The sequence below is a fragment of the Ramularia collo-cygni genome, assembly GCF_900074925.1.
Source record: "Ramularia collo-cygni strain URUG2 genome assembly, contig: RCC_scaffold06, whole genome shotgun sequence".
NCBI lineage: Eukaryota > Fungi > Ascomycota > Dothideomycetes > Mycosphaerellales > Mycosphaerellaceae > Ramularia > Ramularia collo-cygni.
In genome coordinates this window covers 351989-365827 of record NW_019716260.1, presented here as the reverse complement: position 1 = coordinate 365827, position 13839 = coordinate 351989, and the positions used below count along the sequence as shown (strand labels likewise).

At 53.8% G+C, this 13839-nt stretch overlaps 5 protein-coding genes; 1 reads left to right on the top strand and 4 right to left on the bottom strand.

The window, feature by feature from the left end:
• Positions 1-387: 387 nt before the first annotated feature.
• Positions 388-1754, bottom strand: RCC_04499 (probable Eukaryotic translation initiation factor 3 subunit E; the record flags this gene model as incomplete). XM_023769777.1 has 2 exons in its annotated part: positions 388-601; positions 655-1754. 2 exons carry the CDS (start codon positions 1752-1754, stop codon positions 388-390), a joined length of 1314 nt encoding a protein of 437 aa, XP_023625545.1.
• Positions 1755-2000: 246 nt separating this feature from the next.
• RCC_04498 (uncharacterized protein) lies at positions 2001-2633 on the top strand (the record flags this gene model as incomplete). XM_023769776.1 has 2 exons in its annotated part: positions 2001-2109; positions 2167-2633. The coding sequence occupies 2 exons, from the start codon at positions 2001-2003 to the stop codon at positions 2631-2633; spliced, it is 576 nt and encodes a 191-aa protein (XP_023625544.1).
• Positions 2634-5210: 2577 nt separating this feature from the next.
• Positions 5211-6997, bottom strand: RCC_04497 (uncharacterized protein; the record flags this gene model as incomplete). XM_023769775.1 has 3 exons in its annotated part: positions 5211-6190; positions 6247-6575; positions 6633-6997. 3 exons carry the CDS (start codon positions 6995-6997, stop codon positions 5211-5213), a joined length of 1674 nt encoding a protein of 557 aa, XP_023625543.1.
• Positions 6998-9597: 2600 nt separating this feature from the next.
• Positions 9598-10812, bottom strand: RCC_04496 (uncharacterized protein; the record flags this gene model as incomplete). The annotated part of the gene is made up of 1 exon (XM_023769774.1): positions 9598-10812. One exon carries the CDS (start codon positions 10810-10812, stop codon positions 9598-9600), a length of 1215 nt encoding a protein of 404 aa, XP_023625542.1.
• Positions 10813-11702: 890 nt separating this feature from the next.
• On the bottom strand, positions 11703-12311 carry RCC_04495 (related to ubiquitin; the record flags this gene model as incomplete). XM_023769773.1 has 2 exons in its annotated part: positions 11703-12115; positions 12188-12311. The coding sequence occupies 2 exons, from the start codon at positions 12309-12311 to the stop codon at positions 11703-11705; spliced, it is 537 nt and encodes a 178-aa protein (XP_023625541.1).
• Between the last annotated feature and the right edge of the window lie 1528 nt (positions 12312-13839).

Sequence of the window (13839 nt, the reverse complement as noted above, 5' to 3'; positions counted from 1 at the left end):
GGGATCTGCTTTGCTGTTGGAATAGCAATGGCACTTTTTGGGTGAACCTGCAGATCATGTTTGGATTCTCTCATTCTTTTCATTTCGTCGGCGGGCTCGTGCGATATGGTCGTGATAGCAGTACGAATCACCATCTATTCATCTTCCCGTTACATTTTTGAGCTCGCTCACGGCGCCGCCAATGGTATTCGAGCCTCGCTCGATTGCACCTTGCTTCCCTCCGACAACCATTACTCCGACGCCGCGTTGGACATTCAACGCCAATTGCCATGCACCACACCACTCGTGTCGTTGTCCATTTTGACATTTGCACATCCTCGCTAATCACCATCCCCAGACTCGGCACTTTTCATTCGGAAGCCCTGTACTTCACACGTATCTTCTTCTTTATCGAGCAACAGCAGCACTCAACACCTGTGTCCGGAAGAAGCCGCCCTTGGTGCGCTCAATGACCTGCTGATAAACGCTGACGGGCGGGTGGTTCATGACCACAGTACCGGCCTTGTAGTCAATCTTGGCGTCGACGCGTGTGTCACGGATAAGGTTGACAATCCACTTCTCACCCTCATCGTGCGAGAGGCCGAGGCGGGTGGAGAGGTCCCTACATCAACATTAATAAAGAACCATAAGACGATGTGGATGCCAAGGACTTACTTGATATCAATCCGTTGGTGAATCTTGCAGTAGCTCTCCGAAATCAAATGTCTCGCAGCATCGGTGAAGGTCTCTGAAGCAGCGGCCAAAAAGAAGTCGGCCTTTAAGATCTCCTCTGACTCCAACAGACGCTTCTGCGACTCCTCAAAGTCGAAATCGACATAGAGCGCCTTGACGAATGAGGTTACGGGGTCGTTGTACTCGTACTGCTCCTGCCTGACGATACGAACGAGATCCTTCAGCTGCTTCTGGTAGTTGCCATAGATGAAGTTGCTCTTGCTGCCGGGCCGGTTACGGTTGGTGATGACGGCTGCGCAGAGGTAGCGCAGGATCCACGGGCATGAAGTCTGGATGGTGTTGATGTATGCGGGGGAGAAGAAGAGTTCGGTGAGAGCCTCGCGCGCCGGCTCATGGTTGAAGAAGGGGAAGAGTGACCAGGTGACCAACCAAGTGCGGTGCTGCAGCTGGGCGAGTGGGTTGTTGAAGAGACGTGTGTCGATGCTTTCCTTGATCTTCATCACCTCCTCCATTGCGCTCTCCCAGTTAACGGTCAAGATGTCACAGGCCAGCTTTCCCCACGTCGCGGCGTTGACCTTGTCGTTGTCGGTGGAAAGGATACGGAACTGGTAGAGAAGCTCGGCGGCTGAGCCATAGTCACCACATGCGTACTGGAACTGGCCGAAGTCGTACAGCTGGTCGACCATTTGTGGGGTGACTCCGTGGTTCTCCTTCAAGTAGTTCATGTTGCTGTTCTTGTCACTACGCAGGTTGGTGATGACATCCTCGCTGGCCAGCAGACCCTGGATCTTCTCCGTCTCCTCCTCGAAGATGCGCCGTCTCTCCAGCACTTCCTCGCGCTTGGCCRCGTATTCTGCTGGGCGCTCATCGAGCGRATTCAAATCCGCGTAAAGATCTCCGACGAAATCGTGCATGTTGGTCTCCTTGAGCAGCGCATATTTCAGCTTGGTGATGTGGGTCGTGTCCTGCTCTTCGGGCGTCTGTTCCTCCTCAAAGTTGAGCAGCGGGAAGACGAGATGGCGGTCGAGATGGGGAATCAATTGTGAGAGGAGGCTGTGCTCCGAGACATCCACGGTGGCCATGTTCGCGGTCGTTGTACGGTGGAGGGAGGGAGGAAAGGGAGTGGGAGTGGGAGATGTTCGACGAGGTGGGGTCCTTGGATGGTGGTGTTGGTGACTTCGCGACGATTTTATTGCTCTTGGCGCGAAGATCGGCGGACCATGTCCGACCCCCGACTTCCATCTACAGACATTACCAGAATGAGGTAGATCTTGTTGGACGTGAAAGCCATATCCAATCCAGACCACCGCCACTGCATTTTCAACACCATGCTGCCCTTCCTCCGTCCATTAGGTCCGCCGCGGCCAGCAACCCTCGCTCGCTTCCTCCGCTTCTCCACCACCTCACAATGCCACGAAGCAGCAGCGCCTGCAGAGGGTATGTCCATTGCCAATGCCGTTCAATCTTCTCCATCTAAATACATGTCCAATCTAGATCGCAATCTCCGCGCCTCGCGGACCGCCGAAGAATCATACCCTCCATCAAACATGCGCTCCAACCCACGACCCAAGATCTCCAAGGCGTCGCGCAGGACAGCTCATCCCACAAAACTCCGCCACTACCCAACGCGACGGCCTTCTCATCATCAGCCTGAACCTCCCACTTTGATCCCAAAACCTGTCGAAGCACTCCCCGCCGAGCAATGCGCGCCCAACTTGCCGTATTTTGTCACGAGGAGTGCGAATCATGAATTACCCGTGTATACACTACGGAAACGAGGAGGGAATCTGTTGATGACGAGGATCAAAAAAGTGGACGGGGATAGGTTTGTGCTGAGGGATGAGTTGAAGCAGGTTCTGAAGAAGAAGGAGGTTGTGGTCAATGGTATTACGGGACACATTATGATCAAGGGACACGTGAAGCCCTTGGTGGAGAAATATCTGAAGGAGAGGCTGTTCTGAAGGCATATGAAGTGGAGTTTGAGGCGCCTGTGTATAAGAAGAGGGTATGTATAGCTATGGAATGACTTCAAACAGGAGACCGACAGAAGTCCACATGCACAACGCGCAACTCACTTGCAAGCACCGTGCCAAAGGGGACGAGACAATATAGAGTTGTCAGGTTCAATCAATGTGGCAGGAAGAGTCAAAATGTGTTGAGGAAAGAATACTCGAACCTTCGTCTCCCACCGCTCTCAACAGCTAGGCCAGCGAGTGATGAGCGTCATAAACCCTAGACCATTCCCCCGAAGAGAATTCGATGCACAGGGGACGGGGCTGACAGATGGGACTGAAGGTGATGGGCGGGATTCGTCAACGATCGCGTGGATGAAATGTAAAGGCACATTGTCTCGCTGCACCGGGATGGGCAAGGTTACCAGGCATCAGGGACGAGGAGAAGATGCAAAGAGCAGCCGTCCACTGTTCAGGCGATCTCGCGATGATACTCCGACACCTTGGCACGTCTCTCTCAGTATACGAGAGGTCTGCGGTAGGTGTATCCCTACTCTTGCTCCTCTTTTCCACATCGGATGCATCTTGATCCGTCGGCCGTTCTCTACGTCGACACAGTCAGCATACGGCAAGAGGAGGACCAGGCTCATCCACATCTTCCGTCCCAAAATAATCTCACCCCGAGAACACATGATGCAAAACTCTCCCCCAATCCCAGATCCTGCCACTTCCCAACTTCCTCCACCCTCGCCGACCGAAGCAAAGATGACGGAACACAGCCTCACCTCCCTCTCTCCAGTAACACGTCCAGCCGAAACTCCAGGACACGCGCCGTCTTGCTAAGCCACCATGTCCAAGCAAGYCTCCAGTCCGATCCTTACCAAGAACACATCAAGCAGATTGAGTGGCTGCCGTGACACTCAGCCCACATTCCTCCTGGTCTTCGCCAAGACCACCCCCGTCTCGAGTCTCCCCCGTGTGGATGGTGTGGCCTTTACTTTCAGAGCGGCATGCCGATGTGGATGCGTTCCATCCTCCTGGTCTCACTGTGCACAGGGCATACGTGCACACGGCTGCCGGCTGATGATACAGATGCCTGCCCTAAGCTTGCCCTGTCAGATCCGGAATAAACCGCGCACAATGTCAAGAACTGCCGTACTTCACGCGAAGCGTTTCATTTCTGATCCACTCGAAATCTTGGCGAGGAGGGATCTTCTTTGCTGCCTTTTTAGCCGGGATGTCTGGGGGCGGAAGGATGTGATGTGTTGTTCTTCTTTCGCACAGCACGTGGATATCATTCACATTTCGGACAACAACTCCGGCGAACACGTTTTGACGCCCCTTGTATGTCTGAACAAGCACTCTGTCAAAAGAAGCTCTTTGATCGTGTCTTTCCAAGTGCCGAGAGACCAGGATCGAGGGAGCTTTGCTGCTGTTTTGGTGCGCTTCGCCTCGTTGCAAGGATCATGGCGAACACCCTTGTGTGTGCACATACCCTTGAGGATGATGAGCATTGAGAAGCTTCGAATCGCAACTAGAATATCTCCTCGCGTCATGTTGCTTGCTTTGTCTTGTTGACAACGCGCGGCGGATTTCCTTTCCCGTGGTTAATTTGCATRGGAGGGGTCGGAGCCTGCTCCTTGTTAACGGCATTGGCTTTCACGAGAAAAGACAGGAACAGCTCGATCAGCGACATTCGCAACAAGCTTGATGACGAGAATCATCGATGCGAACGCGTTGCATACGAAGAGCTCCGAGGTCGATGAGCTGCGTGTATCGCAGGATCCAAAGCTAGTAGGTATGATCGATTGTCTTCGCCGCCGTCCCGTCAGAGAGATGGGGAGAAACATGCAGGAACGCTCATAGTGGGCACTGTCWCACACGTCTGCCCCTACTACAAGTCCAACAAAGGGGAAGTCCATCGTCCCCAAAGCAGTACCGGCAATTGACGGGCCCATTCCAAAGTTACTCAAACAGTAAACTGCCAAGATCAACGCAGATCATCCTGCATCCATCCCACGCCCCCATCCCTGCTTCCTTCCCGGGTCCCGCGCTTGTCTGCTCCGCCTCCTTCGTCAGAMCGATGGTGAACCTCACCTGCTTGCCAAGTGTGATGCCCAGGATTTGACCTGCAGCAGACAGATAACTCGGGTTCAACAAACCCCGGTACACGATAGCGCAAACATTGTCTCATCGTCTCTTGGCAGGTCTTGAATGAGAGAAGATCTGCCGCTTCCCTGTAACGCCTTGAAGGCTTGGTTTGGCGACGCGACGACTTTGTCTGCAAGTCCGATAAGAACGGTCAAATTTGTTGCAGCTGTACCGGTAGTGTTGATCCCCATCGGCTTGATGTCGTTTCATGCTTTTGGAAGAATTATTTACTATCAATTTTTGGACAAGAAGAACTAGATACAGGTCCATTTTTTCGTAACCTTCGTCAAAGTCGTCCCATCTATCCCAATATGCAACCTATGTCCATGCCAGAACCCCGTATTGGTATCAAATCCATCCATCCAACAGTATTGTGACTGTGGTCACCCTGAAACGCCTCGTACCCTCTCAATCCAAAATCAAACGTAAACAATCTCAAACTTTCTCATTCTCAGCCTCGTCGGCAACAGCGACAGTGGTTGCGGTGGAGAATAACCGTTGCATGTTGTGCTTCTTGTCATGACGACGTCGGCATAGCACCGCACAGCACATGCAAAATGCCGACATGGCCATGTTGGCGCCCGACCAGAATTGTACCGTGAGATATGTTGAATACTCAGTGATGAGATGGCCCGCGATCAGAGGCCCAACCAATGCAAAGGCCGCGGCGCAAGTGTACATCATTCCCGTCCATTGTCCAAGCTTGGATTGGCGTTCTGGGCCGAGGACGTAGGCGACAGAAGCAGGTGGGAGACCGATAACAGCTCCGGAAAAGGCTCCAAAGATGACCACGAAGGCGATTGCGGAGGCAAGAGCATGAGATGTTGTCCAGAGAGCAAGGACCAGGATTGAAGCGATTGTTGTGACAACAGCGTGGACGTTTAGCGCACCAAAGTGATCGCATAGGTATGCGGATCCCAGACGGCCAATGGTAGAGGATGCGTTCATGATGGCGAGCAACCAGAACGTCTCAATAGACTTGTCGGGTGGCGGTTGGGGAATGTCTTCGTTCAGACCGACATTTCCCTGAGGTTTGCGGAATCCGAATCCTTCACTGATGGCCCATTCCTCGAGGTTGAAAAAGATGGCGTAGAATCCAAAGAAAAGGAAGGCAATGGCCGCGACGAGGAAGACGTATGCAGGTTCCGTGAAAGCCTCCGCGTCCCAGAAGATCGATACATCGAACCAGTTTTCCACGTGACGGAATTTCGTCTTTGGGTTTGGCCGGGCGATGAAGACTGTCAGAGCACATGTGGCGGTGATAACGGCAGCCACATAGCGAGTTGCGATGTTGAAGCCCACGTCTTGGATGAGGAACTTGGTCATCATCGGGTAGAGAAGGCCAGCAATGCTGGCGCCGGAGGCGACGATGCCAATGGCGAAGCTCTTCCTCGCCTGGAACCATGTTGCGACGACTGTTTTGGAGTGTTAGTGGTGCATTGCATTACACGGGGACTGCTTCACAACATACCCTGCGATGAGCTGACGAAAAAGCACGCCATGCCCAGCCCTGAGATCAGTCCTTGGGTGAGCCAGATCAGTACGTAGTTCCCTTCATCATATCTGCCTTCCCCGTTGACACCACTCAGACCAAAAGAGCCAGCCGTGATGAAAATCGTCCCAATGACTAACAGATGCCGGATGTATCCTGCATCGAGGAAGCGACCAATGATGGCTGAGAGCWTCAAGACAATCCCCGATTGAGTCGATCCAACGAGATTGAGGTATAGAAGATCCTGGCCGGGCAGCAGGTGCTGCATGTAGAATGATGAGTAGGTTCCATATGTGTTTACCAGTCCCCTGTTGAGAGCAAGTCAGCATGTATCAATCGACCTGCGGGCGTCATCGGATACGAACCAGGAGTTGAACATGAGCAGGAAGCCGCCGAACAAGCACAGATATGCTCGCCATTCTCTTGGCCACTTGGGCTCTCCCGCAACATCGTGCCTGTATGATTGCGCCGACAGTGTTCCAAGTGCCTCTAGTGTCTCCGGTCGCGGGATTGGTCCATGTGGAAGCTCGATCTCCGGCGATCTTCTCGGTGGGCTCTCACCAATCTTCTCCTCTGAATTGGATGAAATGCTTATCTTCCTTTGTGGGCTCTCGGAAGCCTCGAGGTGTCGTGCATTACTGGTCGATCGCGATTGAGACTTGGTCGATGATGCCCTGGTGGATGCTGTTGTCGATGCGCTCCGACCTCTTTCGTCGAAGTTGCGTGACATGGTTGGAATGACCGTGGAGAGGAACAGGTGCAGCAAAAGGACGAGGATGATGGATAAAGAAGTTTCTTAGATTAGGCAACGATAAGATAGGGAAGGGAACGGCAGGTTTGATATAGTTTGAGCATTGACGGGGATGTATGGGGTCAGGCAGGGACGACCATGGACATGAATCCTCGGGGCAACTACGCACCCGGCGCGCTATACAAGCCAAGATACAGGATGTTGCACCAGTCCGTCGGTAGACAGCTTTGGGTTTTCCAAAAATTCCCCACAGCAGGTCTCCCTGGCTTTGCTTGCCCAACTTGCGGTGGGTCGCCAAGCGATGGACGTGAGACGTAGTTTGCAGCCAACGCTATGTCATAAAGAACCCGAAGAGGCGCAAAAGAGGACGATGATCCTCTTGGCCCAGCGGACCAACGGCCAGTGATAACGGGCGAAGCGTTGAACACGTTCCGATAGGTAATGTGCCAAGGCTTGGAGGACGTGATTGCGTGTGCAGCCAAAAGGCACATTGCAATTGCGTGCATGATGATTCACTTGCACGCATGATKATCGTGCGAGAGAGGGAGCGACGAGGCAGTGCAATCGCAATCGGTATGCYGGGTCACCGTCGTCGGAGCATTGCGGGTTCGTTCGTTCGTACTTGGTGGAGAACGGCTGGTGATATTCTCGTCTGTAAGTTCTGCATCCATTCCTGACAAGACATCATCGTGATCAGCATCATCGTCGCGATAAGCATGTGGCCAGGGATGATCCTGAAGCGGTCGATGGCATTTCTGGTCAAGTTTCCTGGGTCCAAGGCCAGCCCCGTCCGAGTCCGTGGGGAGGTTCAAACCTTCAGTATGCTTGGCGAAATTTAAACTCAAAGATCTCATCCTGCAGAAACCGCCCCCATTTCGCGCGGCCTCGGCCTCTTGTCCCTCCGCCAGGGCATGTGGGAATTGCGCCTTAGCACTGTGAATGCTCTTGGCTGCCCGGGCGGCCTGTAAMGTGCGACTCTCCAGCATGTAACGTGCAACAGGCGTGTCGCAGGGTTCCTTCCACAAGCACAACCATTGACCGTCGCTCACATCATCATCATGGCGACCTCGCCGCGCGTGCACTGCTATGCGACCTATGCACTGTTGACAGTAGGTGTGCATCCGAAACAGCGACAGCGCATGTGCCCAGATTCGTCCCACTCCTCGAGATCCTCCACCCCGATATGTAAAGGGCGTCGAAAATGTCCTCGAATCGCGCGATCCTCGCCCGCCTCGGCCTCAACTGTCGTCGACTTTGGACGTGATCGGTACGCTCACTAGCGCCCTGAAGATCTCCCGTGGCGCCTCTGATCTTGCAGGTGCTTATCCTCTCCGGGGTGCACCCAAGTCTCAGCCTCCTCCGCCCAGCCTGGGCGCCGCGCTCAGGTTCACAATTCGGTGCGCCTTGTAGCCAATGCGACGCCTCATTCGGCTTATCTGTCCTCCTCCTCATTCACTCCTTTCCGTGAAGCGCGTCGGATTGTATCCTGCCGACAACGAACGCGTACATCACGTAGGTGGGTACCAAAACGTTGTGTTCCACGGCAGAACCAACAGGTTCCACCATCCCGCCTGGCATTTTTACATGGCTGCTTGGTCATGCATTCGAGCCAAGTCTAGAAGGTGATTACTCATACGCCTCGTCTCAATGGTCACTACTTTCACGCAATGCGGTAGCATCAATAATGTCCCTGCTCAACTACAAGCAGCTTACCCTTCCCCAACACAAGAAGAGTAGTCTTCTAGGAGGACATGTAACATGTTCCTGCATCTTGGAAAACTCTTGGCCCAAGCCTCGTAGGACCTCAACGAAACACTACAATGACCAAGCAAACAAATTTCAGCGGAACGCCTATGCAGGCAATGTAACGCAGCCTCCAACTCGTCCGGACTTTCCGCCTTCCTTATCATTTCTTTTCGAAGTGCACGACCATCACATGACAGCTTGGGACGTGGCATCCTGTCATCCCTCTGTGAGGCCGAATCTCGAACTTCTGCATCTTTCATCGATCTAACGTCATCTTTCGTTCGTCATCTTTGCATTTTGAAGAAGACTCTAGATGAAATCACTGACATATGCCGGAGCACAATCTAGACCGGCCTGCAAGAGAGTCGGAGCGGTGACGGGCTCCCGCGCTGCCGTGTCGATCGAGAGGAGCCCAAGCAGTTGTGCCAAGACATGGCAGATGATGGTCCACGGAATTGAAAGATCACGGGCACTTCCAAGCCTTCATTCATCATTCATTGTTCAAGTTACGTAGGTGTGTACAGCCAAGAAACCACAGCTCAAATCATGCAGCTGCTACCGCGCTCATGTGCATCTTTCCAAGGCCATCGATGTGACCTCCAGCTTCTCACCCACCGCGATCTGGCTTTGTTTCCTTCGAGGAGGATGCTGCTCATGGTGGCAACCTACATGCACCATCTTCCCGCCCTGAAATCTCTGCCATTTTGACTCGCAACCGCATCTCGCACCTCGCACCTGTCTTCTGCTGTTGTTGATGGCAGCAGCCCTTCCTGTCAATCAAATTCGCTGGTGAGCGGAGAGTGCTCAAAACCTTTGCCTTCCCACTGAACACTTCACTTTGCCGCCGGCTGTTGGTACCACAATCCACACTCGATGACTTGTTCCTGCAGCGACGCAGCGACCTCCTTGCTGTAGAATCCGTTGAAGGTGCCGATGCAATCAGCCATGCATGCCTTCATGAGCTCGAATTCGTCGCCGTCCTGGGAGATGGTGATGTAGTGGTGGGTGGCCGTGTCCCACATCTCCTTGCCGAAGAAATCGACTGCGAATTGAGCCAGCATCTCGGCTGCGGCGTACTTGTCGAGGTCGTTCTCCTCACGGCAGAGGCCAACACACACGGTCGCCAATCGGAGGATGACGAATGGGAGGTGAGCATCCAGAAACTCGATGTAGGCATCATCGGGAGTGGCAGAAGCGGCGGTTGCGGAAGGAAGGAGCTTCGTGATGCGTGTGTAGTCGGTGTAGTCCTCAACTGCAGGAGCTGGTGCCTTGGCTGGCTCCTTTCGGGATGTTGTCGGACGGGTCTGGATGGGCTTCTCGTCGATCMCTTCTTCCTTCTTGACGGCGTTCTTGGGTGATGCGTTCTTGAAGGCTCTGTAGCTGACTGGGACAATCTCGTCCTCGGAGAAGGGAGTGGGCTCTCGGAAGGACTTCTTCGATGCCTTTCTGGAGGTTCTGGTGCTGGTTGGAACCACGTCGTCGTCATCGTCGGAAGGAGTTGGCTCTCGGACACGCTTCTTGGAGGCTTTCTTGGACTTCTTGGTGATTTTGAAGTCATCCTCCTCACCCTTGGGTGCTTTCTTGGAAGCACGCTTCTTCGGAGCTTTCTTTGGCGCCTTCATGGGAGTTTGGACGTCTCCGTTGAAGCCCGGGGTTCCATACGGCTGGAAGCCCTGCTGCTGGTATGGTCCTGTCTGTTCGGCGGAGAGACCGAACTGCTGACCATAGAACTCGGATGGGGCGTCCGAGAAAGCCGGGTACACGCCCTGCGTGTATTGCTCGTTTCCTGTGGCGAAGGTGTTCYCGTACTGCTGGTCGTAGAGGGCCGGGTCGTACGCAAGCTGAGCGTACTGCGAATCGCCGGCCTGGGGCGGCGGCGGGTACCGCGACTCCCCCTGAGCCGGAGGGTCTGGATACTCCTGGCCGTAGCCCTGTTCGTACAGCCCTGGCTGGCCAGCAGGGGAAAGGCCATCTTCGCCGAACATGTCTGCCATTATGGCAGGGTCGATTTCGGGCGCGAAAGTTGCGTTGAGGTTGAAGTTGTCCATCTTGTGTGTGTGTGAGGTGGAGTGTTGGGAAGAAGGGTTGGTACTGAAGCCGGTTCAGAGTTGACAATGAAAGGAGTGGGAGTGCAAGGTACTGAAGCCGGTTCAGGGTATGAAGTCAAGGGAGTGAGTGAGTGATCGAAGGAAGTGGTGTGGATTGAAGAAAGGAAGGCCGGACTCGAGCTGCAGAAGTTTTGTAGAGGATACTGAATTCTTTCTTATTGTGAAGGAAAGTGAGCAGAGAGATTTGATTCTTATTGTGGAAAAAGTCGAAATCGTTCTGATTGTCGGCGGGGTTGCGYGCGGAGGGTCCGCAGAAGCGTCCGTATCGAGACGTGGATGTTGGAGTGAATGGGCCGACTCGACTTCTTGCATGCGCATTCGAACGTCTTGACGCGTTCTCTCAGCGACAGTTGCTTCCAATGCTTGAGAGGTCTGTTCGAGAGAGACACGATGGTGGATCAATGCTTGGAATGGTTGTTGTCGAGGTGGCAAGGGTGGTCGCGGTCTTGAGTAGTGTCAAGTCGCCGAGTGAATGTACCGGAAGTATCCGCAGCGCCTGTGCTTGCTTGTGATCAGGAGCTTGCTCGTGAGATCGGTCGTGAATGATGCGGCTGGAGATCCGAACATTGATATCTAAACATTGAACATGAACATGTTGGCCTCGTTGAATATGTGGAATTGTATTTGGYATTTACAGCCTACCTGCGCATGTGCAACCATTAAGCGCCTCGCTGTTGAAAGACGCAAACCCACAAGAAAGCAATGACTCCGTCTCCCCAGTCGGTGGTCCCACCCGATGAGCACTTCTAGCACTGATCAAGTGCCTCGGGGACTGATGATGCTAGTGATCCTCCCATAAGCGTCGTGCCTGTCTCACGCGCTCTGCACATCTAGATTCCCTTGATGGCGACGGTCCGCTCACTCTCCAACTTCTGCCTGTTGCGGTCCTTTTCCTCCTGCTTGCAGTCCTCCAGCCCCGTGCATGCATGTGACTCCAACATGCGGTGCTTTCCACAGAAGTGACCCTGGCAGAAGCCACAGTCGCCCACGATGCGTTGCGCTTGATCTTTGCACTCCTTGAAGTTGCAGCGGATGCGCTTGGGTGCACCGCCACGGATCGGTAGAGCCATGTGGATGGTGCTCTCACGGGTGACGTTGTATGCCGAGAGAGGCTCGGCGGACGATGGAAGGTGCTTTCCGGCAAACACGAGGCGGAGCTCGGATTCAGACATGTTGGTTCGCAGAGCGAGGAGGGAGCGCAGATTGCCGACCGAAGTCGACTCGGGGATGGTGATGGGAAAGGCTGCGCGGCGGTTAGCTCGCTATCTCCGGATGCGGTCTTCCGCATTGAATGCCCTGTTGGATTGATACTTACTGTCTCCGGCCACATTCTTGACGAAGATCTGCATCGTAGACTCGGGCTCCGCGGAGGATGCGCGGGAAGCGATGGAGGAGATGGAGGAGATGGAGGAGATGGAGGAGATGCTGTTGGATCGCATATTGGCGGCGGGTGTCTCGGCTGTGGAAATGTGCGATGTTGAAATCCTCAAGAACGAGCGGCTGTTTTGCTGCTCTACTCGCTGATGAGGAGGAGGATGAAACGGGCACGTGAGGTTTGGGAGTTCGAGGTGTTGTCGGTGCAGCGGTGGTGAATGTCGAACACGGAGGTCCCGATGAAAGCGGCGGATGATGTAAGAGAGGTTGAAGGTAAAGTCAGGTATTCGAGGATGGAAGTGACGAGAAGACGTTGCAGAGTTGGTTATAAAAGCGGCGATGAGTAATGTCTGATGCCGTTGGTAGGGTCAAGGGCTGGTCAAGGGCGGGCTGGTCAAGAGTGTCACGGACTCACACCGTCACTGTCGCAAGACCGCTGATGACCAGGGGTATCGTTAACAACGTAGATAACACGATACTGCCAGCATCTGATAATGTTGCCTGCGTTGCAGACTCCGAATACTGGTCCGGGGCGGTCCGAATCCTTTGACCAATCGGATAGCTACATTACGTGCGGAATCTTGACACTAATACAGTAATATCAGTCGATAACGATTAGCGTTACAACCGTCTGGCGTTTCTGCACGGACTCAGCGAGGTTATCAACGTTGCCAACACCCCTACTGATGACTAGGCAAGGTCACCCGAGGCCGCGCGCGGAGTGCTCTGTGGCGCCGACGGATGTTCGGTGCGGATGCGATGTCGCGCGCGATACTTTCGGCACAACTTCACCTTATCATCAGCCATCCATCATCATCATCATCATCATCATCGCTGCCTGCAGCTCTGGCGCTTCGCTGGCTGAACATCGCTTGTACTGACTGCACTTCCTACACCTCCACGTATCAGAGCGATATGCACGGCCTGGATAGCCCGAGCTTGGCGCAGCGTCCGGCCATGCCAGTCGAGAATCGAGATACGTTCAAAGGAAATTCCTTGAATCCCTGCCAGATATTTGCGGAGGTTCGACTCAGTCGAGCCTGGCTAATATCCCAAAAGGGTTGCATAATGCATGACTTTGTTCATGCTTGTGTAATCGCACCGCCGAAGATGCATGAACTACACCCCAGACCCGCGGTGGCCTCTCCTGAGTAGGACAAGCGCTTACACATGTCCATCAATCTTGGATCTCAACGTCCTCTTTTCTCTTCACATCTTYACTCTTCACTGCTCTGCCGATGACAACGGACATGTGGGAAGTCTTCCGGAGTCCTGCGCATGCAGCGACCGTGAATCTTCACCTTTTCAGCGCGGCCATGGTTGATCACAAAGCATCGATATCGCATGTCTCAGTTGCTCGATCTAGCCGCTTGCCAGGGTCCGTCTGGTGCGATTCGCCATTCCAATGTCTCTTGGCGATGCATGAATAGGTCCGGGTGTGTGCTGCTGTGCTATTTGTTAAGCACTGATGGCCAGTAGATATCGTGGTGCTGCCACGACACCACACTTTGTGTCTTCTCAACGCTAGAGCAGGCGTCTGTGGCGAAATCCCTTGTGCCAGTCCATCCGGGCTTCAGCCTACGCTCCTTGCAT